The sequence below is a fragment of the Urocampus carinirostris genome, chromosome 15 (genome assembly GCF_059441175.1).
Source record: "Urocampus carinirostris isolate Australia breed hairy pipefish chromosome 15, RoL_Ucar_1.0, whole genome shotgun sequence".
Classification (NCBI taxonomy): domain Eukaryota; kingdom Metazoa; phylum Chordata; class Actinopteri; order Syngnathiformes; family Syngnathidae; genus Urocampus; species Urocampus carinirostris.
The window spans coordinates 5,349,704-5,373,004 of NC_142363.1; the positions used below are offsets into that span (position 1 = coordinate 5,349,704).

The 23,301-nt window shown below is 40.8% G+C and overlaps 1 protein-coding gene across 1 annotated transcript in view; it reads left to right on the forward strand.

Annotated features, from left to right (window-relative positions):
• Positions 1 to 22,087, forward strand: part of LOC148351372 (ALK tyrosine kinase receptor-like) — a 569,914-nt gene extending 547,827 nt beyond the window's left edge. The window contains 2 exon segments of the mRNA XM_088354005.1: positions 12,563 to 12,653; positions 15,998 to 22,087. Coding sequence (XP_088210131.1) covers positions 12,563 to 12,653; positions 15,998 to 16,978 — 1,072 coding nt within the window. The 3' untranslated portion in view covers positions 16,979 to 22,087.
• The last annotated feature ends 1,214 nt before the right edge of the window (positions 22,088 to 23,301 follow it).

Sequence of the window (23,301 nt, forward strand, 5' to 3'; positions counted from 1 at the left end):
GAACACGTTCATTTATTTGGCTGTTTAAGCCTCCAGCTTAATTTCCAGTGTGTCTTGTATAAAAACAAAATTGAGTTTCTTCCTTATACTTGCACATGCGGCTTTATATCAAGTTAGCTTTGTAGTCAAGAATGTACAGTAGTCACTTTGTATTTCTATATCCGCAAATGGCTTTGATTGAGTAAAAATTGAACCTCCTGAGTGGAGTTTGCATGTTCTCCCCGTGCGTACGTGGGTTTCCTCCGGGCACTCCGGTTTCGTCCCACATTCCAAAAACATGCATGTTAGGTTAATAGGCCGGTCCAAATTGTCCCTAGGTCTGAATGAGCAAGCGAATTGTCTGTGCCCTGTCACTGGCTGGTAACCAGTTCAGGGTGTCCCCTGCCCACTGCCCGAAGATAGCTGGGATGGGCTCCAGCACCCCCGCGACCCTATTCAGGATAAGCGGTTCGGATAATGGATGGATGGATGTTTATATGAACATACAAAAAAAAAAATCCAAACTCACACCCCCTTTGTTGAACAAGAAAAGTTGACGGCTTTTTGACCCAACTCGAAATTAACCGTCCAATGACATTTGTTAAATCGCTGTGATGTCCTCTCTGCAATAACATTATTTTTTCGGCACTGCCATATGATTCTTTGGCATTATAGTGTTTGATCAGAAATATGGTCTTATGGTGGCAGATATAATACAAAAAAAACACACATTTCTAGAAGTGGTGCCTTTTTTTACTCAACTGCTGGGCCAGTTGCCAATAGTGCACACAAACCTTCAGCATGCATTTTGTGTGAGGCTCCCACTGAAAATATTGCTTTCAGAAGCTTGACTTGTCCCACCCCTTCAAAAGTTATACCTTCAATTTTGTTATACCGCAAGCAAATCTTTGTTGCCTCATGGGAGGAATGAACTCTGTCAATGTCTATCTGTCAATGTCTGAATGTTCATCTTTCTGTCGGTCTCACAAGGTGAACAGCTGCAACGGCGCAATTTCGCACGGCCTTCTATCAATCAGTTTGTCTGTAGTCATCCATTCTTTCAACTTTGTTCCTCTTCCAAGGATAACAATATGAATCTAAAATACATCTAGAGATTTGCTATTTGCAGTCTCTTCCCTTGCAACTATTTGCAAGCCTGGTACTCTTCTCAGAACTAAAAGCGATTGTGGTATTATTTATTATTTTTTTATTTTTACTTATACCTAACCAGCTTTTTCACCCTTGGTGTCAGGACTCGCCCAAATAATTTTTTAGATAGTGATATGTATTTTTTTGGTACATTTATTCTAATTATATTCTTCCGTATTTAATTTCACTGATTACTTTAGTAATTTTAATGCTGACAATTCTCCCAAAAACAAAACCAATGCAGCCAAACAGAGCAAATTCCTTTCAAAATGTATGTCATTAATATGCCCCCGATAGCAGGTAGTTGACTTGCATGGCCGACGCTGCTAGTGGTTAGTTAGTGTATAAAAGAGAGAAGTGTGAAGCACATTGTAAAGTGCTTTGGGAGGACTTCATTGACTTTAAAAGCGCTATGTAAATGCAGAACATTTACATTTATATCAAATGTCTAGAATTTTTTCTGTTTGTATAAAACGGCATTTTGTATTGAAAACAATACAATAAAATCTTAGAAATCTTGATTGCCAGCTGTTAGCAATGACTTTAGTTCCTTAGTCTACTGCAAGAGTATCAAACTTAATTTATTTGGGGGTCTGAGTGAGGTTGAGCCAAATTGGGCTTTCAACAAAAAAAAAATCTGACAATATAATTCGACTCTACTTAAATATTGTTTGTTTTTTAATCCCCACACAAAAAAGAGCTTAAAAACATTGAGAATAAGTATTCAAAGATTTCAATCAATCGGTAGAAAATCAAGCCATAATTTGCTGGGGCTGCACTTAAAGTGACAGTTTGTAATATTGAGTGCATCCTAGAGGTAAATAAAAATGTGTTTGGAAAAAAAATGAAGAATACTCATTGAAATAATTTGCAAAAATACATGAACTATCACATAGATGTGATTTTTCATTTTTAACTACTTGAGATTGCTGACTCTTTTCTGACAGAAATGTATGATTCCTTTATGTTCATAATCTGTGGGCCAACTCCAAATGACACAAACTTTTTACTTAAATGCCTCATTTGACATTTTTTCTGATTTCAGTGCTGCCAAATACTACAAATCCTAGTTTACTAAACCAACTTTACGGAATACACATTTTTATGATACTTCCGATAATGGAAAAAACAATCAAGCAAAGCTCATTTTTGAAATAATATTGTTGATTGTCCTATGTTCAGCTCTGTAATTTAAATTTCTGTTTTGAGGCAATGTACCGTTTTGAAAATATATAAATATACTAGTCTCAGTGTTTTGGGGTAATTGACTAGGAAAAGTACATCACATTAATGCGCTAAGAATATTATTCTTGGCTTGCACTACAATTTGCAGGCATTCTCTATTTTGCACAAGGACTCAAAGAAAATACTATGGTTTGAAAATACACTCTTTGTTTTAACCCTGTAAGGATTTTTTAAAATGAAATTCACTCTCACACCACCCACACAGCATCACCGAGTCGTGAAATTGGAGTTGGCTACTTTAACATGTCCTGGAAACACCCTTGATCGGTAGCCTTGTTTTATAAAACTGAACCAACCCTGCTTTAAGAACAAAATACGCGAGCCAAGCTGCTTTTCCAGCCATTTCCTGACAACAGATTGTGCAGAGCCACAAAGCCACAATGTTGCAGAAACTGTATTTTTAATGAAGGTTATTAATTTTCAGAGCTACTTTTACAATAACCTTTGAAAAATAAAATACTCAAAATATTTCACCAAAAACCTTAGATTTAATCATCGAATGATTTAAAAAGGCAGTCGCCAACATTTTTTAATCTATGGGTAATTTTTTCTGACTGATTAGCGCAAAGGGCTACCACTTGGAAGTGCATTTCTATAATAGCAAGATCCATCCATCCATCCATTATCTGCACCGCTTATCCTCAGTAGGGTCGCGGGGGGTGCCGGAGCCCATCCCAACTATCATCGGGCAGAGGGCAGGGGACACCCTGAACTAGTTGCTAGCCAGTCTCAGGGCACACAGGGACAGACAATTCGCTCGCTCAGTCACACCCAGGAACAATATGGACCGGCCAGACATGCATGTTTTTCGAATGTGGGAGGAAACCGGAGTGCCCGGAGGAAACCCACGCAAGCACGGGGAGAACATGAAAACTACACACAGGAGCTTTGATCTCACGACCTCAGAACTGTTTGCTGTTAAAAACGTCATATTGGAATATAATATTGTGAATGTGCTTAATTGCTGTTGAGATTGTTATGATTGTTTTCTGTTGTTAGTGTCAATAAATTTGTTCAAACCAAAAAAAGCAGTTAGAGGATATTGTAATACATGATCTTTTTTTTTGGTTTTTTTGGTTTGAACAAATTTATTGACACTAAAAACAGAAAACAATCATGACAATCTCAACAGCAAATAAGCACATTTACAATATTATATTCCAATATTACGTTTTTAACAGCAAACACAAAGTGAGGTTTGAACAAACCTTCTCGAAAATCTTATTAGCAATCAAACATATTCACAATTTCATTATATAACATCTTTGTTAGTGTCAATAGATCCGTCCAGGCCAAAGTCGATTGTCCTCGGTCTGAACAAATCCACCGACACCAACAGCAGCAAAACACAGCCATCAAGCATATTCACAATTTTTTTATATCTGACAATATGACGTGACGATATGACGTTTTAACATTTTTTCCTGACATTTTCAACATCAATTACACAATTTCAGAGTTATTTTCTTTTAACAGTAGTTAACCAGCGTGTAAAAGGCAATACTATTGTGCAAGGGCATAGCTCTGCCATCCCACCCTCCCAAGCAGCATTCTTCCAGTCCTCTGTGTGGGTCCTCTCCCTTCTGCGTGGGTCCTCTCCCTTCTGGCTTCCACAACCCAGGCCGTTGCTGCCGGGACTCCCACAGTGTAGCTCCGGCTCCCCCCTCCGGGTGGGTGCATACGAGTCTTCTTTATGGCTGCGTCCTAGGCCCGCCGCTCGCAGATTGTATGGTATCTGCAGCCATTTGGAGCACAGCCACGGGGGGGATCTGCCTGCACCTCCATACCAGCAGGTTTCTGGAGGTCCAGATGGCGTCCTTGATGGCGGCGAGAGTGAGCCAGTCCCTGGCAAAGTCGTTCCGAGGCCTCCTCGACCGACTCACCCCGTAAAGCACGTACTGTGCATCAGGGACCTCTCCTGCTGGCAAGTCCGGGAACTTTCCTAGTTGTTCGGCCATTGTCCACAAGACCTGGGCAGCGCTGCACTCACAAAAAAGGTGCCTCACCGACTCCTGGGCGCCACAGCCAGGTCGAGGGCACGTCGAAGTCGCTGACATTCCTCGGTGGTGCATTACGGCTCTGACTGGGAGAACTTCATGAGCCACCATCCATGACAAGTCTCGTAGTCTGTTTGGGAGGGCAGGATGATTGACGTTGCTCCAAACCGTTGTGGATTCGCCAAACGCAAGCCCCCGCACAGGGCTTACTGTTGCTCGCTCTTGCACAATAGCAATAAGGGCCCTGTGGTTTTGTAAAGTGTGACATTCTTGTGTTTCCAAATCAAACTTCTTCAAAAAATCCCGAATAAAGAGATGTGTTGGTGGCAAGTTAAATGAAACTGGAATCAAACCATTGTTTGGTACAAGCTTTAGCTTCCGCAAATATGAGCCCATCCAAAACCGGGTCATTGCTTGACTTTTCGGGTTGTTGGGTGGGCCCACAGCGTTTTGGAAGTGGAGAGAGACATATTTGCTTCCCAGGAAAAGCTGGAGGTCAGGCACTCCTTTCCCCCCTTTTTCCTTTTTCTTTTTCATTGTATCTCTTTTTATCCTTTCCCACTTTGAGCCCCAGACAAAGCGAAAGATGCCTCGGTCCAGTTGTAACAGCACGTTTCTTTTAGGCATAAATATTAAACTGATTGACAAAAGCATTGGGAGGATGATCGCTTTGATGATTAGGACCTTCCCCTCTATTGTCAGTTTTCTTAGTGACCAAAAAACAAGTTTTTGCTTAACTTTCCTTGTCACGTCATCCCAGTTGGTCTCGCCTCCTCCATCCGCATTGAATTTTATCCCTAGGATTTTCTGGTCTGTCTTTAACACCGTCAGCGGGAGTCCTGCCTTTTCTGTCTCTTTCCACATTCCATAAAACTTCACTTGTGATTTTTCTCTATTTAGCCTTGACCCAGACGCCCTCCCAAACAGGTCAGTCAAGTCAAGGGCTCTTCCAACAGATGCGCGGTCAGTACATAAAATATTAAAATCATCCATGTACAAAACACACTTGGTAATTTGTCCCCCACTTCCTGGGATATTGATGCCTTCGACAAATCTATCTTTTCTTAACATTTGTGCCAAAGGTTCAATGCAAAGAACATAGAGAAGGGGAGACATAGGGCAACCTTGACGTACACCGCAGTTGATCTCGATCGCTTCCGATAAATTCCCGTTAATCATGAATTTGCTGTAGATGTCTCGGTATAGCAGTCCTACCCACTTGATGTATTTTTGGGGAAAACCACATTTTTGCAATACCCTGAAGAGGTATTGGTGCGAGACTCGATCAAAGGCTTTTTCAAAGTCTAGGTTTAGGACCGCTAGTCGCATGTTTCTGTCTCTTGCATAACAAATGGTGTCACGGATCAGCATGAGACTGTCGCTGATATTCCTCTTCCCACAATGGCACAGGTTTGGTCTGGATCAACCAAGTCTCCCAAGACAACAGACATTCGTGTTGCTAGAAGCTTGCTGAAAATTTTACAGTCCACGTTTAAAAGCGTTATGGGTCGCCAGTTTTTTAAGTCAATTTTGTCTCCTTTTTTGTGCAATAGAGTAACTATCCCTATTCTGAAACTGTCTGGCATATGGTCTCGACTGGAAAATTCGTTAAAAACAGTTAACAGATCTGGTGCTAAAATATCCCAAAAAGTCCGGTAAAATTCGAGGTTGAGTCCGTCCTCCCCGGGTGATTTGCCTTTTTTCATAGTCTTTATGCAATCATTCAGTTGGTCTTGGGTAAAGTCCGATGTTAAAAATGGGTCTTGACGCACTGATCTTGAAATATGATCTAATACATGCCCCATTTCATTCTCATATGTTTCTTTCTTTTCAAATAATTTTTTGTAGTAGTCTTCGACCAATCTGGTTATTTCACTACTTTCCTTTGTTATTTGCCCGTTTTCGTTTTGAAGTTTAAAAAGCCCCTCATTTTTGCCCATAATTTTTTTTTAAAAATAGCGTGTACATTTTTCCCCTTCTTCTATTTCTCTTTCTCTGCTTCTTATTATGATGCCTTTGCTCTTTATTTCCGCCAAAGCGTTTAGTTCTTGTTTGGTCTCTTTGATTTCATCATTAAAGTCCATCCCCTTTTCTGTTAGGATGAAATAGCGTTGGAGTCTTCTTTGTAGTCCCGACATGCGTTTCATCTCTTTAAGTTTCTTGTTTTTCCCTGCATTTTTAAAAAAGGTCTGTGTTCGTTTCTTTGTCATTTCCCACCATTGTGCTCGTGAATCATACGAGTCTTGAAGGGTCTGCCAGTCTTTGTACAGCTCCCTGTATTGTGCGGCTAGAGCCTCATCCTCCAGCAGGGAGCAGTTTAACTTCCACAAACCCTTCCCAACAGTCATACCTGAAGGAAATGAGAAAGAGCAGGACAGTAGCAAGTGATCCGAAAAAAAAACTGGAATTAATCTTGCATCACTCTGTGCTAAACCCCTCGTAAATATGTAGTCTATTCGAGAGGCTCTGGCATTGTCACTACTGAACCAGGTGAAGCCCTCCTCTCCTGGATGTATGGATTTGAAACAGTCCACCAGTTTAAATGTCCGGCACATGTCTTGTAATAAAGTTGATGTTTTATCTACTTTAAACTCCTCATCGTTCCTCTTTCTATCCTTCCTACTTAGGATGCAATTAAAATCTCCTCCCACGATTAGTGGTTGATGGCCTAGCATATGCGACTGGATGTCCTCTAAAAGATCATACCTGAGTTGTCTGTCGGCATGGCCGTATATGTTAATGAGGTTAAAATCATTCCCTATATAAGAAAGTCTTGCTAAGATTGCGCGTCCGTCTCTCATCACAGTACTCCCCTTTATGATGAGTTGAGGGTTGTTTATTAAAATGGCTACCCCATCGTTACGGTTTTCATTCAAGCCACTCCATAATGACGGATATGGCCAAATCTCTTCCCACTGTTTATAATTTTTTAGAAAGGGGATGCAGCATTCCTGTAGTAAAAACACATCTGTTCTGATAGTTTTTAAGAACGATAAAACACTTTGATCTCACACTTCTCACATTGATAGTAGAGAATGTAATGTTCATAATTGTTGTTAAAGTATTTAAACTAGTTAGATTAGACAAAACCATAATTGTTGTTAAAGTATTTAAACTAGTTAGACAAAACCGTGGGATCTGAGTCCATTCTTTGGTGATCATCGAGATCATCGAGAGTGTCACCTGTGTCAGACACATCACTTAAGAGTAGTACCTCATTTTGAGACTCACCGGGGAAAACTCTGGGGCCCTCTGACTCTCTGTCTGTGGTTCCAGGTCTTCCCCTTTTTTCTGGGTTAGGGGGTGAGCCAGAGGACCTATCAAGGGGTCTCTTACTTCCCTGCCCACAAAGGGTCAGATTTTTTCCCTCCCCGACTTCCTCCGTCCCAACTTCATACAGTTCCCTTGTGGGCTTATTCACCGGAAATCGGCTTTCTTCTAAATCTCTTATCTTTGTTTCTGTTTTTTTCACCACTCCCAATTTTGTCTTACTTTTACCCCTCTTTCCAGTGCCCGTATGGGTTTTTGGAGAGTCATTCGCCTTTTCGATTTGTTTGTCTTCTCCAAATCCCGGCAATGGCGTAGCAAACAAATTTGCTAATTTGGACTCTCTTCCAGGCCCTTCCTATTAATATGTGTTTTCGGAGTGGCAGTTGCTTTTTCTATTCGTTTGTCATGTCCAAATTCAGGTATTTTATGAGAAATCGAATTAGAATTTCCAGGTTCTTCCTGTTTCAATTTTGATTCTCTGGTCTCTCCTCCAGGGGTTTTGGTAGGTACATCTGTTTTTTCAATTTGTTTGTCTTGTCCAATTTCTTTGTGCATTTCTTTATCAATTTCATTGGGTATTTCCATAACTTTATTCATTTCCTGTTCATCTTCATTGGGTATTTCTATAACTTCATTAATTTCTTGTTCATTTTCATTTTGTATTTCCATGACTTTATTAATTTCATTGTCTTTGTTATCTTTATTCATTTCATTGTCTTTGTGACATTTATTCATTTCATTATCTATGTTGTCTGACATCATTTCATTGTCTTTGTTGTCTTTGTTAACTGCCTTCCTAGCTTTCAATTTGTTAGCAAACGAATTCGGGCAGTTTCTAAAGAGGTGATTCGTTTCTCCACAGAGATTGCATTTTCTGCTATTGATACATTCCTCAAAGGAATGTCCAATTGTTCTGCACTTTCCACAAAAAATTCGATCACATACCTCAGCCAGATGCCCATGCTCACCACATTTGCGACAGAGTTTCGGTTGCCCTTGATAGTGGATAAAGCCACGATTTTCCCCCAGGAATATAGTCGACGGAATTTGTTTCAGTCCCTGAAAGCCCTGAGGATCTTGCCGTAGTTGGACTGGTACCCTCCAGGCACCAGTCCAATAGCCTTTCTCACACCTCACCTTCATAGCCTGGCCTTTTACTGAGCAGTATCTACTCAACCAATAACAGACGTCATCAGCACTGATTATTTCACTAAACATTCTAACAATGACAATCTTGTTAGCATTATCAGTCAGCTTCTCCACTGTAAATCCAGAAAACTGGGACCTCACTCCCTCAAAGCGATTCCAAAACTCTTGATAAAGAGCTGCCGTTTCAAAACTCACATCAAAGCCTTTGCCAGAAGTCATTTTTATGACAGCATGTACCTCCTCCTTTTTAAACTTCAGAATCTTTTCAACAAACTTGTTAATAAAATCCATCCTTGACATTCCCTCCGAAATTGCCACAACATCTTTGAGCAAGAATCTCACGCAGTTACGTCTCCGCCCGCCGGTATAATGCCATGGCAGGACTCGGCTGCTTTACTTCTAACTATGTTAAAATGGTTAGAATTGTAAAATTAATAATTAACAATACTCTTAAAACCGACGCCAATGACAGTATAAACGCATAGAACGAGCAGTGCTAACCTGATGCGTCCACCATCAACGCAAGTGAAACATCCTCAGTCAAATAATTTTTCTGACAGAATTCCTAGAAGCTGATGCCAGACCTGTAGCAAAACATTGTAGTAACACACCACCTAGTAACAACTATAGAATTACAAAATGTTATTAATTATGCATTACAATACTCGTTACGGTAAAAGGTAATTGCGCTCTAGGAACGTGTTCTTTTTAACACATCAGTCCCAAAACTGTTTGTAATATAAAAACACTTTATACAAACTCTCAAAGCGTGTTTTCTTTTTTCCTTTTTCCTCTTTTTTAGTGGTGGGAGGGGTTTGTTTCCTTTTTGTAGTAATGATGTAAGAGAGGTGGGCACAATGTCACCATACTGACTCTGGAGGCGACTGACACAATTAAGCCCATATTTGTTGTCCTTGCCCTTTTTGTCAAATATAGTTATCACCTCTACTAATTATGAGCGTATGAGAATGCCATAATAGCTGTATGAACACACTTGAGTGCAATGACCTGCTGGAGCTGCATTGAAAGACACAATCAAAGACTAGTAGACTCTTTTGCACCGCCCTATTTTTCTCCAATTTGCTGTGAAAGCCGCTATAGAGAGGATGATTGCATCACATGGAGAGATTCATCTACGCAGTCACTGAAGTACCCCTTACTCATTTTGGGCTAGGTGATTGACATACCCAAAAGTTTGGACATGGAGTGCAGTGTTGTTGTAAACAAGTTGATACTTCAAGCACTGATAAGTACTTCAGAGTTTATTGCAGGAGAAAGAGTAGACCTGTTTGCATTTGGAATTCCTTGTCCCATAGTGCTTTATTTCAAATCAGGGGTAAGCAGACTACAGCCCGGGGGTCTCAAGCGGCCTATCAGGTGTTTTAAGTTGGTGTTCTGTTGAAAGGTCCTACCCTGTCAAGATGTCTAACCGAAGGGCAGTGGTTCTCAAATAGTAGTGCGGGTGGGGGCCCGAGGCTCTATCAAGGGGGGCGCTGACATGTTTGACTTTGAGGAACTTTTTTATTTCTAACTTTCCCAGAATAAAGTGAAATTTCACATCCTCGACTCTAGGCCGCTGTGGTGTCCTCAGAATATTGTATTTATATTTAGCATCTACGCAGTGAATTAAGCATTGAGTATGAAGTGGATACACGAAGTGGAGTAAACCCTCAAACGAAATATGAAAAAAATCTTGTTTTTTTACCACTAGGAGGTGCTAAAAAATACACAATGTCCCTTTTGGAATAAAGACACTTAATGTGGTAATGGTTTTGTGACAGTAATCAAAACCGAGAGTACCAATATAGTATTAAACATTTTCTAGACAACTTTCCAACTGTCTACAACCGCTCCTTATTTTCCTCTTCTGGTAGGGGTGGGCACATGGACGTTGGCCTCTTTTCTGCCTGACAGGCTGGATACAGCATAGGCCCAGAAAGGGAGAGGTGCTAAAAGTGTCCCCGTCAGTCACACACTCAGGAATACACTTAGGCTTGGTTTACACTGCAGAGCTTAATGCTCCATTACAATTATTTTTGTAGAATTTGATTTTTTTTGTGTGTGTGAGATCGTTCACATTTCCAACTTAATGAGTCTGTATGCAATCTTCTGTGACTTCTATGCACCTCCTGTGTGAACGCGACAAGTGTCCCACTTGAGCAGAAGAGTACACGTGACGTCACATGCAGTGCGCTCATTGTTTACGGAAGCAATAATGGATGCTAACATCGTAGCTTATCTAGCAATTTGAACGTTAGTGTGCTACCAGAGGCTGCACAAAGTTGTCCCCCAAATATCAATAAATCCAGAGCCTTACTTTCTCTCAATTGAACGCTTCCCGTGTTTTTGTCCGCCATGGTTGTTTAAGTCTATGCTTCCTCCCGCCTCTCGATGCTGGCATGTTGCTTGAACACGCCTAGACCCTTTACGCGGAAGTCGCATTCCATAAGATATGTATCTGATTTAGGACTAAATATGAATGTGGCCTAGGTCTGGTGTAAAAAAACAAACAATTTGTTCCATTCAAATAGACTTTAACGGATCGGTAACAGGCCGGGTCTGAGCAAAAAGGTCCAATTTCCCTGCAGTGTAAACCTAGTATAGAACCACCTTGGGCACCGGGTGAGAGAGAAGTTGTGCTTTGAGGGAATTGGTGGAGGAGCGAAGTACTGATCCCAGGAAATGTTATCGATCCAAAATCCAAGTACTTGCTTTGTAGGGATAATATCGATATTTGGAATGATCTGCCCATCCCTAATGGGCATATACAAACAATTGAGCACATAATTTTTTTTTCTTTCCAGACCCTTAGGCAAAAACATTTTACCTAATGCATTCTGTGACTCAAAAGGTTTTCCTAACTCTGTTGTGAATAAAGCTGTAGCCATTCAGCTGGTTGTGTTCCACCATTTCCGTTCTCAGTGAAATCCAAAGATGTTTTTCTCTAAGATTCCAACCATTTAGTCCATGGTACTGATTGAAATAATTTATGAAAGATGTCAAGCGTTGGAAGATGTCATAGTGGCTGGTACTGAATGACTAATGAGACTGTCTCTCTTAGACAGACAGTGATTTACTAAGAGCCTTAGTCCTCATTTCAGCCTCAATTTGCCCGTTAAAATATTCCGATTACGTGGGAAAACTGGAAGATTCAATATCAGTGGCAGATGTCAGAATTTGAAAGTGCGGTGCCCGCAGAGTTCATTTGCAATCTTAGAGAAGTCAATTGAATGAAATAATGGGAGCAGGCAGCCATTATTGATGTCCTTGAGAGTATAATAACTGTTCGTCTGCGATAATTACTTTGTACCAAAGATGGGCTTTACGCAAAACTATTTTCCAGACCCTTTTTTGTCTAGAGGTAGCCTGAATTTTAAGGGGTACAAATGATAAACAAGACTTTTGATGAGGATCAAATAAATATGGCAGGGGGTTCCAGAAAAGAATATGCTGCTATCAGCCTTGAAGTATTACGGCTAAGAAAAGCACTGATAGCACATTTTCTAGCGGATTTGATCCCAACCAACATTAGTAATTTCCGACTCCTCGCAGTTTTAGTAAATTATGGTTAAAGGGCACTTTCATTAAGTTTTTGGGGGGGTAACTATCCTCAGAAAATAAATAACTTGTTGTGGGCAAATAACTACAATAATAGTGTGTCTTGAGTTAATTTTTGTGACATATGGCATTTCTCCATTTCCACATATCATCAGTTTTCTGCATTGTCAATTGTAACAATGACATCATTTTCATACTTTCTTGTGTGTGTACAGGTATCGTATAATGACTCAAAGTTGGCAGCACCAACCCGAGGACAGGCCCAACTTCTCAACTATCCTGGAGAGAATCGATTACTGCTTGCAGGTAACAATACAGATCTCGCTTGTAATTGAATCTTGGGATTTACTGCCAGCGTATCCGTACTTATGTTTGTCGCTTCCGTTGGATTTGATCATCATTTTTGCACCAGATAGTGGGAAAACACATTATTCCTCCTCTATCTTGAATTGAAATGCGGAAGCCGCCACGATAAAGTGTTAAAAAGGAAAAACAAACTTCTATGGTTCAACAGCAAAAAATATAATAGAAGTGTTGTAACTTAAGTGGAAGTTTTAATTTTCACGGTTCTCAGATCCCTTAATTACTAGGGTCATTGGAACAAAACTTCCAGTGATGTGCCCATCCGTCTTTAGAGGGTTTTTTTTTTTTCGGGATTTGCTCCCCCACATGGAAAAGTTAGTACTAGTTTCTATGGTAACCAGCAGCAAGACAACCTTTCTGATCTTACTCAGATACACCGTCTTCATCATCTGGTCACCTTAGTTCCAAGTCAAGTCAAGTTAAGTCACATTTATTTATATAGCCCTTGATCACAAAAATGTCTCAAAGGACTGCACAAGATTACAATTACACAATTACCTGATCTTAAACCAACATGCAGGCAAGGAACAACTCAAAACCTCAGCGTGAAGAAAAAGAGAAACTTTGAGAAAGGACCTCACAAGTGGTAATCCCCCTTCCAGGATGACCAGGGTGAATCACAATTAGCATTACTATACACAAGCATAGTAAACACTAAGTAACATGTTGAAAATTTGTCCGGAAAGTGCATGACAGCAGCGACGCCCCCAGCCTGTAAACTAGTCCAGAAAGTCTATGACGGCCACGACGCAGTTTCCCATCTCTGGTCCATGCAGGCGTTCACATGCTTCAGGTCAAACGCTGGTCCACTGACTCATCTCCAAATCGTCCTTCTCCTTCGTATCACCACCAGGCAGGCAGTCGGAAAAAGACAGGACAATACAGAACATGAGTTGGGCATCAATCATAACCTTTGGAATAGAAGTGTGTCTTAAGCCTCGATCTAAAAACTTCCACTGAGGTTGCAGATCTTATCTCCGGAGGCAGGGCATTCCATAACACCGAGGCCCGGATGGAGAACGCTCTTGAGCCTGCAGACTTCTTGGCTCTCGGAGTCACAAGTAGACCGGCATTTTCCGAGCGCAGACTCCGTGCAGGAACATAGGGGGAAATCAAATCAGAGCGATATGAGGGTGCAAGTCCATGCAAACATTTATATGTTAATAAGAGAACCTTAAAGTCACATCTTAAGTGGACTGGGAGCCAGTGCAAGTTGGCCAATACAGGAGTAATATGTTCAAACTTTTGGTCTTAGTCAAAAGTCTAGCTGCCGCATTCTGAACCAGCTGCAAACTTTTAATGCTAGACATCGGGAGACCAGAAAGCAATACATTACAGTAATCAAGCTGAGAATCTAAATCTGAGAAGTAATAAACGCATGAATTAAAACCTCTGCATCTGATTGGGACAGCATCGAACGAATCTCCGCAATATTACGGAGGTGGTAGAAAGCTATTCTAGTAATATTTTTCACGTGTGAATGTAACAACAGATTAGGATCAAATATAACACCTAGATTTTTTGACCGAGTCACTATGGGTGATATTACATTTGTCTAGGTTCAAGGTAGTGTTTGAAAACAACTCACGATAGTGAGCTGGACCAATAATCAACATTTCAGATTTTCCTGGGTTAAGGCGAAAAAAATTAAGTGACATCCTTTGAATCTCAGTAATGGTTGCCTCATAACTTGAATCATAGCCCTAACCAAAACCCTAAACCTAGCTCCAACCCTGACCCTAACCCCCCAACCAAAGAACTAACTCTAGGTCCAACCAAAACTCTTACCCAAGCTCCAACTTTAAACCTAGCTCCAACTCTAACACCAGATCTAACCCTAGCACCACCCATTATCCTAGCCCAAACCAAAACACTAACCCTACCACAAACAAACCCATAACCTTAGCTTCAACCAAAAACGTTCACACTTCAGACCTACTTTTAACCCTACCCTTTGCTCCAACCGAAACATTAACTCTAACAAAAACTCTTAACCGTAACCCTTCCTAATTAGTGCATAATACGAAATGCTTAAAGCCCCTTGTTCAGGGACAAAATCTGAACCCCCTAACCTTAGCTCCGACCAAAACCCTAACACTTAGTAATAACCAGAGGCGGGGGGGGGGGGGGGGGGGGCATAACAGCCATTTTGGGGTATTTCCTCACCAGGCTCAGACCCTAATAATAATAATTTCACAAAAAGGGTCCTCAATTGTAAGGACACACGGTCCACAAATCCTCATTGAATACTCAATTCAATAAAACCCACACCTCAGCTCGGCGCGTCCTGTTTTATTAGCTCAAAAAAGACATAGAAGACTGTTTCACATTTTGTGGTTCAATCCCTTTGCCAAGTTTTGTTTAAAAGACTTCATTAACACAGCATAAGACACCTACAGAAACGACGACGTTTCGAAAGGTTATGGCGAGGACAACGTACAGTACAACAGATTATAGGTAAAATTTATGCTGAACATTTCAACTACAGGGAAAAAAATAATAATGAAAAAGGATATGATGTCAGCCGACAAGAAGAAAGCTGCCTCGCAGGAAGCGGGAGAAAAGAAGTAAGCCAGCTAGACGGAGAGCTTTGAGAGTGGATTTCATTCGTTCAGGCATGCGGAACACAAAGCATCCGACAGCTCACAACAAAGAAAATGCGTGACAGCGCCCACAATACATTCATTTATTCCGTTTTCAAACGCTTATGTTGGCTTCCAGCTACTGGTTAAGTTTGCTGTTAGAGAGACAGCCCTGCCTCTATATAACATATCTGATGTTTTAAATATTTGTGGGCAACTGGCCAGACATTCGACCCGAGGGATCAGCTCGCTAAGATCACATGACCAAACCAGTAGGTGGGCCATATTTAGACGCTCTAGTCCTTCAAGTTTTTTTAAATTTCTCTCCTCCAATACAATCAATTTAAATGATCAGCTTGTTATCAAGCTTTTTAAGGGCTGCAACGGATACTGACTAAGGGCCTGCACAACTTGCTATCAAACTGATCGTTTATACTACCATATTGAGTACACAGCATGTGCCAAAAGGGCCATCCAGTAACGCATATTTCACGTGTGCAATATAATTACAATACCAACTTTAGACTAGTGAAGGTAAATAAAATCCATTTTTGTCAAAAAGAAATTGTGAAACCATTGAATTCAGACTTTTCTGTGTGAAGCAAATATTTATTAGTAGGCTGCCTCTACTTTGTCTATGTAAAAATATATGTCAAGGAGTAAACAAGTTAGAAATTCATTGACAATCTTACTTGAACATTTTAGGACCCTGATGTGGTGACCATGTCCCTGCCAATCGAGTACGGGCCTGTTCAAGAGGATGAAGAAGGAAACGCACCGGTGAGGTCTGACGAAACAGGTGCCACTGTGCTGGTAAGCCCTCAGGTGCCCGATGGGGACCCTGCACAGCCGCAAGTACGCCGTGCCACCGATGATAGCCGCAAAGGAGCTAACCCAAAGGAGCACCCGGTCGGGGCAGGTGTGTGCCCGGAAGTCAATGCCCAGACCCAAGCATACCTCCACCAGCACCAGCATCCTTACATACAGACCTCAGCGGCACTGACAGTCCCTGTTACTTCTGCGGCTGCTTCCACCAAGGGCTCCGAAGGGGGCCACATCAACCTTGGCTTCAACCAGGGTCACCCGGTGGAGAAGGAGAACCACAATGGAAAAAGCAGCAGCCTGTGGAACCCCACTTATGGATCGTGGTTCCTCCAGCAGCTTCAGCGGAAGCAGCAGCAGAGGCAAGAAGGAGTTAGCAGCGTTTTGAGTGTGGGCAGCAGGGTTCCCGGCGAGGGGCAGGAGCATGTGGGACGGACTGTGGCCGAGGTGGCCGGGTCAATGGGCCTCCAGCATAAATTTCAGCATCAGCACCAACTTCAGATGCTGCACCATCAACAACAGCAGCAGCAGGGTCTTTGCAGACCCCTCTTAGGACCTCCTCCTCCTGCAACCCAAGCCCCCCTCCTCTTAGATTCCGGCACTTTGCCACCCGCCCCCTTGTACAGATTGAGACGGTTCCCCTGCGGCGGCATTGGCTATGGCTACCAGGAGCAAGGTGTGCCTGTGGAGGCTACCTCCCCTCCCCAACTCCTTCCCTCTCAACAGGCGGCCCACCAGAGGAGCCCCACCTCTGCGGCTCGTTCGGGGTTATCGGAGGACAGTCGACCATTGCTGGTTACCATGGGGACAGTGCAGGACACCCGGCTGCCCAGAATGGAGGGTCACAACGCCACTGTCCTTTAGCCAACACGCCGGGACAGTCAACCCACTCCCCCACTTTGCGTCATCAAAACATGCTGTGTCAGCAAATCTTACAGTGAACACAACATTTTAAGCATTAACAACCGTTAAAGCTTTTAATACAGGTTGTGCTCAAAATGTTTTCATGTCTTAGCAGCTGATAACTCAATTACTGTATTTCCGGACTGTAATGCATCCCTAAAAAGCCCAAATTGCCCAGATATTTAACAGGGCGTCCTATAATCCACTGCACCTTCTATACCGCGTAATACGGTGGATACAATTGGAAATGCATACAGTATTTATTAGTTTGCATTACTACACTATGGTTTTACGGTATACACTCGATTTTGTGCAATAAATGAAAAAAAAAACTGTATGCAATGAAATTCCAAACAGAATTATGGTGCAAGTTGGCCAATACAGGAGCAATATGCTCAAACTTGGTGAAAGTGCCAACACTTAAATGCTAGAACGCCAGTGGTACAAATGACACATAAGGCATTAGACCATTCCTCATTATCATACTATTTTTACTCAGTGTACCAGAAACAAATGTTATATAATAGATAAAACTGAAAGTCTGTCAACAAAATACTATACAAGCTCTTTTATGAAAGTATACATATTGAACGGTAATATAATGGACGCACAGGTGAAGAAGTGGAGAGACTGTTTAACCTATCAGAATGCAGAGCAAAATAAACTATGTAAATCTGTGTTTCTGGAACCGTGAGTAAAAATAGTGTGATGAGATGAAATGGAATGCCTTTTGGTATGTAATCTCTATCACTGGTCCTGTTGTCGTAGTCGTAACGTATTCGCATCGTCCCCGCCCTGCCCTGGGTTCGATTCTCATTGCATTCAATGCTTTGCAATTTTGGTCAGCAACACTGATAAATTATTGCAATAATATAAACTGTAAGTGTATGAAGTGCCCAACAGTTATACATGAATAAACACAATAAGTCTTACTATGGTATCAATTTAATCCGCCTTAAAACTATTTTTGGAGCCCCTTATAATCCGGTGCAACTTGTAGTGTGGAAAATACGCTATTTATTCTTAATTGTAGAATTCAGCAGAGCCAGACATGACTTTGAAGAAATGAAATGTATTCTTCTGAACACCTCCATCAGCTTAAAACTCATCCCATATTCGAGTGATCATAATTTGAGTTGGTGGTTCTGTGTTAAACTCCCTCCAAAATTGTCTTTGCGCTTCTATAGCACTTTTATACTTCCAGTCGCAAGTTTTGTACTGATAGTTGAAAATTCCTTGATAAAGCTTAAAAATGGGGTGCTGTGTCTTCAAGGTTTGAAAAATGATTACATTTTGGATGTTGTGCTTCTAAATGCTTGAAATTGTTGCCATGTTTGTCGGCAGTCTGAGATGAACGCAAACACTAATGAAATGGGGCACATTTACATTTTGTCTGCCCCATTAAGTGAATAGTAGCTGCTAGTTTAGTTATTTGGCTTAGATTTATCACATTTTCTGGTTCTTTTTCCTTACCCCAGCATTCAGTGACCTTAAACAAAAGGGCCATGGATTAATTCAGACTGTATTTCTTCTTATAATGGCACAGAAATATTAAAAAATTGGCTTGAAACGTACTTGAAAAATGAAAATGGAGTGTGAACCTTGATTTTAGAATAAAATGTCCTTTCTTCAAGTTTTCACAGGTTCAGTCTATAAGGAAAGAATACTTAATTGAGTTATCGGCTGCCAAAATGTGTATCCATTTTTTGAACACTTGTATGTGGAACTTAAATCCCCCAATCAAACACAAAAGCACATCGGGGAACACTAGATGGAAAATTGAATTCGAAGGTTAGTTTTGGAGTCCGGGGGAAAAAGTATTTTTTCACCAAAAAGGGAACCCGACCCAGGCGGCAGAGGATACGATTTATAGCAAATATTTACTATCGGGTCATTATTCCGTTTGAAAGCTCGCCAGCACGCCCACTGCACGAACTGATGACGAACAATTTCAAAGTTGCTGCGCCAGCTAAGTTTCATTTCTATTGCAAGAACCGAAAATTGCTCACATTTTTCACGCCAATGAAAAAAACAAGAAAAAAAGCTTGGCAATTGCCCCATTTTCAAGAATCATGTGTTTTACAGACATTTATACTGGGGGAAAAAACTACAATTATTGTTGATCTTTTGCTTGCCTGCTTGTTTATTTATTCATTTGTTTATTTATTATTTGGATGTGGCTTTATCAATTCATGTTTTTAGCTTTTTGGAATGATTAACCGCAGTTTGAAATCGTCCCAGAACTAATGAGTTCACAAAGAAATAACAACATTTTCCCTTTTGCTTCCATGGCAGCTGCCTAAACTGATCTTTAAAGAGAAGGTGTGTATTATTTAGCGCCAACCTTGTGATGAGAGAAACTTCATTCATTTAAAAAAATATCGATTTGAATAGGGGCAGCACGGCATCGCAGTGGTTAGCACATGTGTGGCACAGTTCTGAGGTCAAACCTTCCTGTGTAGAGTTTGCATGTTCTCCCCGTGCTGGCGTGGTTATCCTCCGCGCACTCCGGTTTCCTCCCACATTTCAAAAACATGCATGTAAGGTTTTTTGGCCGGTCCAAATTGTCCCTAGATGGGAATGAGCGAGTGAGTTGTCTCTCTCTGTGTGCCCTGCGACTCGCTGGCAACCGGTTCAGGGTGTCCCCTGCCCACTGCTCGGAGATAGCAGGGATGGGCTCCTTTATTTGTTTTATTGTGGCACAACAGAATACAGAGACATCTAGTGGGCAAAAAATGCAATGTCCCTTTAACTTTCACATTAGGTCAGGGGCATCAGACTATCATCCTGGGGGCCGCAATTGGCCCCCAGGCCTTGAGTGTGAGACCCCAGCTTGAGATGATTCTGGATTAATTTATCGGTGATATATTTTTTTATATGAATTCATAATGTCCTATTTTATGTAGGCAATTAAAAACAAATGATTTTCAAAAACAGTGGAATATTTTTAACCAAACTATTTGGTGGAAAACCCGATTTGGCCCAAACTCACCCAGACCCAAGCTCCAACGGCCTTCAGGAAAATTTAGCTTGAGACCCTTGCTTTAAGAGTTACCCATGGCGACCAAAATTAAGCCACAGTTGCTGTTGACAAATCCCACCCAAAAAGTCCTTTTTCCCCCCAGCTATACAGAAAAAACATCAACAATGTTTTAGCACTTTTGTGTGTGGTCACACGCACATTGTGGATATTTGCTGAATCTCTGTTAACCTTCAACATTACCGTCTCATAGCAGTCCAACATTTGCATATTTCTTTTTTATTACTGAATGAATGTTGTGAAATACAAGGGTGTACGTTTAGTTTTGGCATTGGTGGAGACATGGTACATTTTTTAAGTCAGAGTCCCCAAACTTTTTTCTGTGAAGGCTACTGTTCCCTTTCTCTGATGAAGGGCCAGGGTCAGTTTGTAACAGGAAATATTGCTACGATTGCAGGACTGCCTAATTGCAAACATTTTTTCCAGAAAGCAACGATCAAGTAACCCTCAGGATTCTTCACAGAGCAAAAGTCAGATATTAAATTATAAGATTATTAATGAAATAAATAATACTAAAATATCCTCTGGATTCTTCAAATGGTAAATGGTCTGCATTTATAAAGTGCTTTTCAAGTCAATGAAGACCTCCCAAAGCGCTTTACAATGTGCTTCACACTTACCAATTCACACACACACTCACACACCAATAGGGAGTCAGCCATCTTTCTTGGACCGTATTGTTTTGTGAATACACGCATTCAAAAATTTAAAGTTTGGCTGCTTGATCAGTCCAATATCACTGACACCATTTGCTCAGCATTGGATGCAACATGAATCGAACCCGGATTGTGGTGGTGGTGAGAGTGCCTAAATCGATAACCACAAAGATTGTACTAAATTAAACGAAGGAAAGGGCTTTACAATTTATCATCACACTATTTTCACTCACTGTACCACCTTGTTCAATGTTGCAATAGATCATTATGGCTAAAAGTTCAGCCAAATCAACGTTGTACGAGTAAAAATAGTGTGAAGACTTTCTCATATATAATGTCTTTTTCTATGTCAGCCAGATACCCAGTGGTCATAGTAGATTTAGGATTATTATTATTATTAATATAATTATTGTTATAATTACTAATGTTGTAATTGGGCTGGGCCATAAATATAGTCAGACAATAAAACGGTCAGTGGTAGAGAGAAGGTTGCCAACAACTAATATTGATGATCTGTGAAAAGGCAGTGGATTAATATCATCACACTATTTTGAGGCACGGTACCAAAGACGTTAATTTCGTTGTGCATTTTACATGTCACAGTGAAAATAAATTCTAGTACCAGGGACAAATGTTAATTTGTTTTCATTGAAACATGTAAAATACACAAAATTAACATTTGTCTCTGGTACGGACTAAAGGTAGTGTAAAAACGAGATAAAACCCAATTACTTTTGTTGTCTATACTACTGGTAGCCCAGTAATGAGAATCTGGCGCTCTCGCTGACATGAATGGGTATGAATTCCTTTACAATCAAAAATGCCCACAGTCTTTGGGTTTGTTCTTAGGTAAAAACAAAATGTGCGTCGCTGGTAATGTTTGAACCAAATGCAGAAGCGGGCCATAGCCAATTTGCAGAGGGTAGTTTGGGGACCGCTGTTTTCAGTGATCACATATATTGGTGGCAACAAAACAATGATTGCTCGATATTGGTAGGGACGTGGCCCCCTCCGTCCATGCCAAAACTACGCCATTGGTGAAATACAATTGAGTTGTGCTCCACTTAAAAAAGAAAAAAGAAAAAGTTGACATCTGAGTTTCTTGTTCTGTTAAAGAGCCACAAGCTGTTGATTTTAGAACATCAATGTCAACTGATGGAAAACCTGACAGGTTGTCCGTTACTAGGCAACCACGTTGTCAATTGCTTGTCTGTTGCCGTATCGCTTTGATTCACTTTGTGACCATTTTTAATGTACAAAGACATGTCAGTTTGTAAATGATGTAATTAAAGAGTATTGTAATATTGCTCTAGTAAATGCTGTATATTTCCCTTGGGAAGACATTGGCCAAAATTAATAAATTACTATATAAGATTCATGCCATAGTTTTTGATATGAAAACAGGTCCACGGGATTCATAGCACACAGTAAAATGATTGAGGATACTCCAATTCTTTTACAAATGAAAATAATGAATTAATCATGAGGCTTTATCTGACTCTCACAAACTGTGTTTCTAAAAATGCAAACTTTAACTCATGAAAAATTGACCGAAAGCTTCCCCACGTAAGAAAATTGGGAAATACTGCATGATACATGCATAATGTCACATGTGCTGACACGGCACTGGAAATTCAAACATTAATTTAGTCATGTATGGTCAAATAAAAAGGCTTTTGGTACATAAAGCAGGATTAAAAACCTTGTACTTTAAAGGGACTAGGTGTTATTCAGCACACGATAGTGGTAAAAAAAAAAGTCTTCATTCATTTAAAAAAATTATAATAACCAGCTTGGTGACCAGCTCGGGAGCCCTAGGGACGGATGCTCGCTCCCAAGAATGGGAGGGTTCGGCCTTGGCTGAGCAAAGACAACATTTTTGGGTGAAATCCCATGTTTTTGTCAGATAGTTAACATTTCCAACTCAGTGCGACTTCTATGCATCTCCTGTGACGTATAAGCGACTGTTGTTTGATTGCCATCATATGCTGCTGGTGAGTAAGAGAACGAGTGCCCTCACACAGAATGCATTGTTAGCATAAGTGGTCTTGGATGCTAACGGCGTAGCTTATCTAGCAATTTGAAAGTTATTCAGCTACCTGAGGCTGAATAGAGTTGTCCCCCCCAAATGTATTAAATCCAAAACCTCACCTACCCTCCATTGAATGTTTTCCGTGTTTTTGAAGATTAATGAATCGAAGGTTCGCAAGTTGGAGGAAGCTGAGAATAGCGGACAAGTTTTTATCCGTATGTTTTATATTGTATTCAATACTCAACATCCCATCAAAACTCATACGAAATGGTGGTGAGCTAACTATAGATATTTTGACAAAAAGAAAGATCTGGCAAACAGGACAGTGGCACTTTGCATGGACAAAATTGCTAGTAATTGTATGACCAAAGAAAGGAAACCTTCAATTATGCTCCATCAGTCTCCTCAGCCATGCAAGTGAAATTATGCTAGAGGTCCTACTGAACAGACAGAAACCACAGGCTGAAAACATCCTAGGGAAGGAAGGAGCACCACCGAACAAAAGTTAAATATGCGCATCATATGTGAGAAGTTTCAACAAAACCAGAAAAACCTC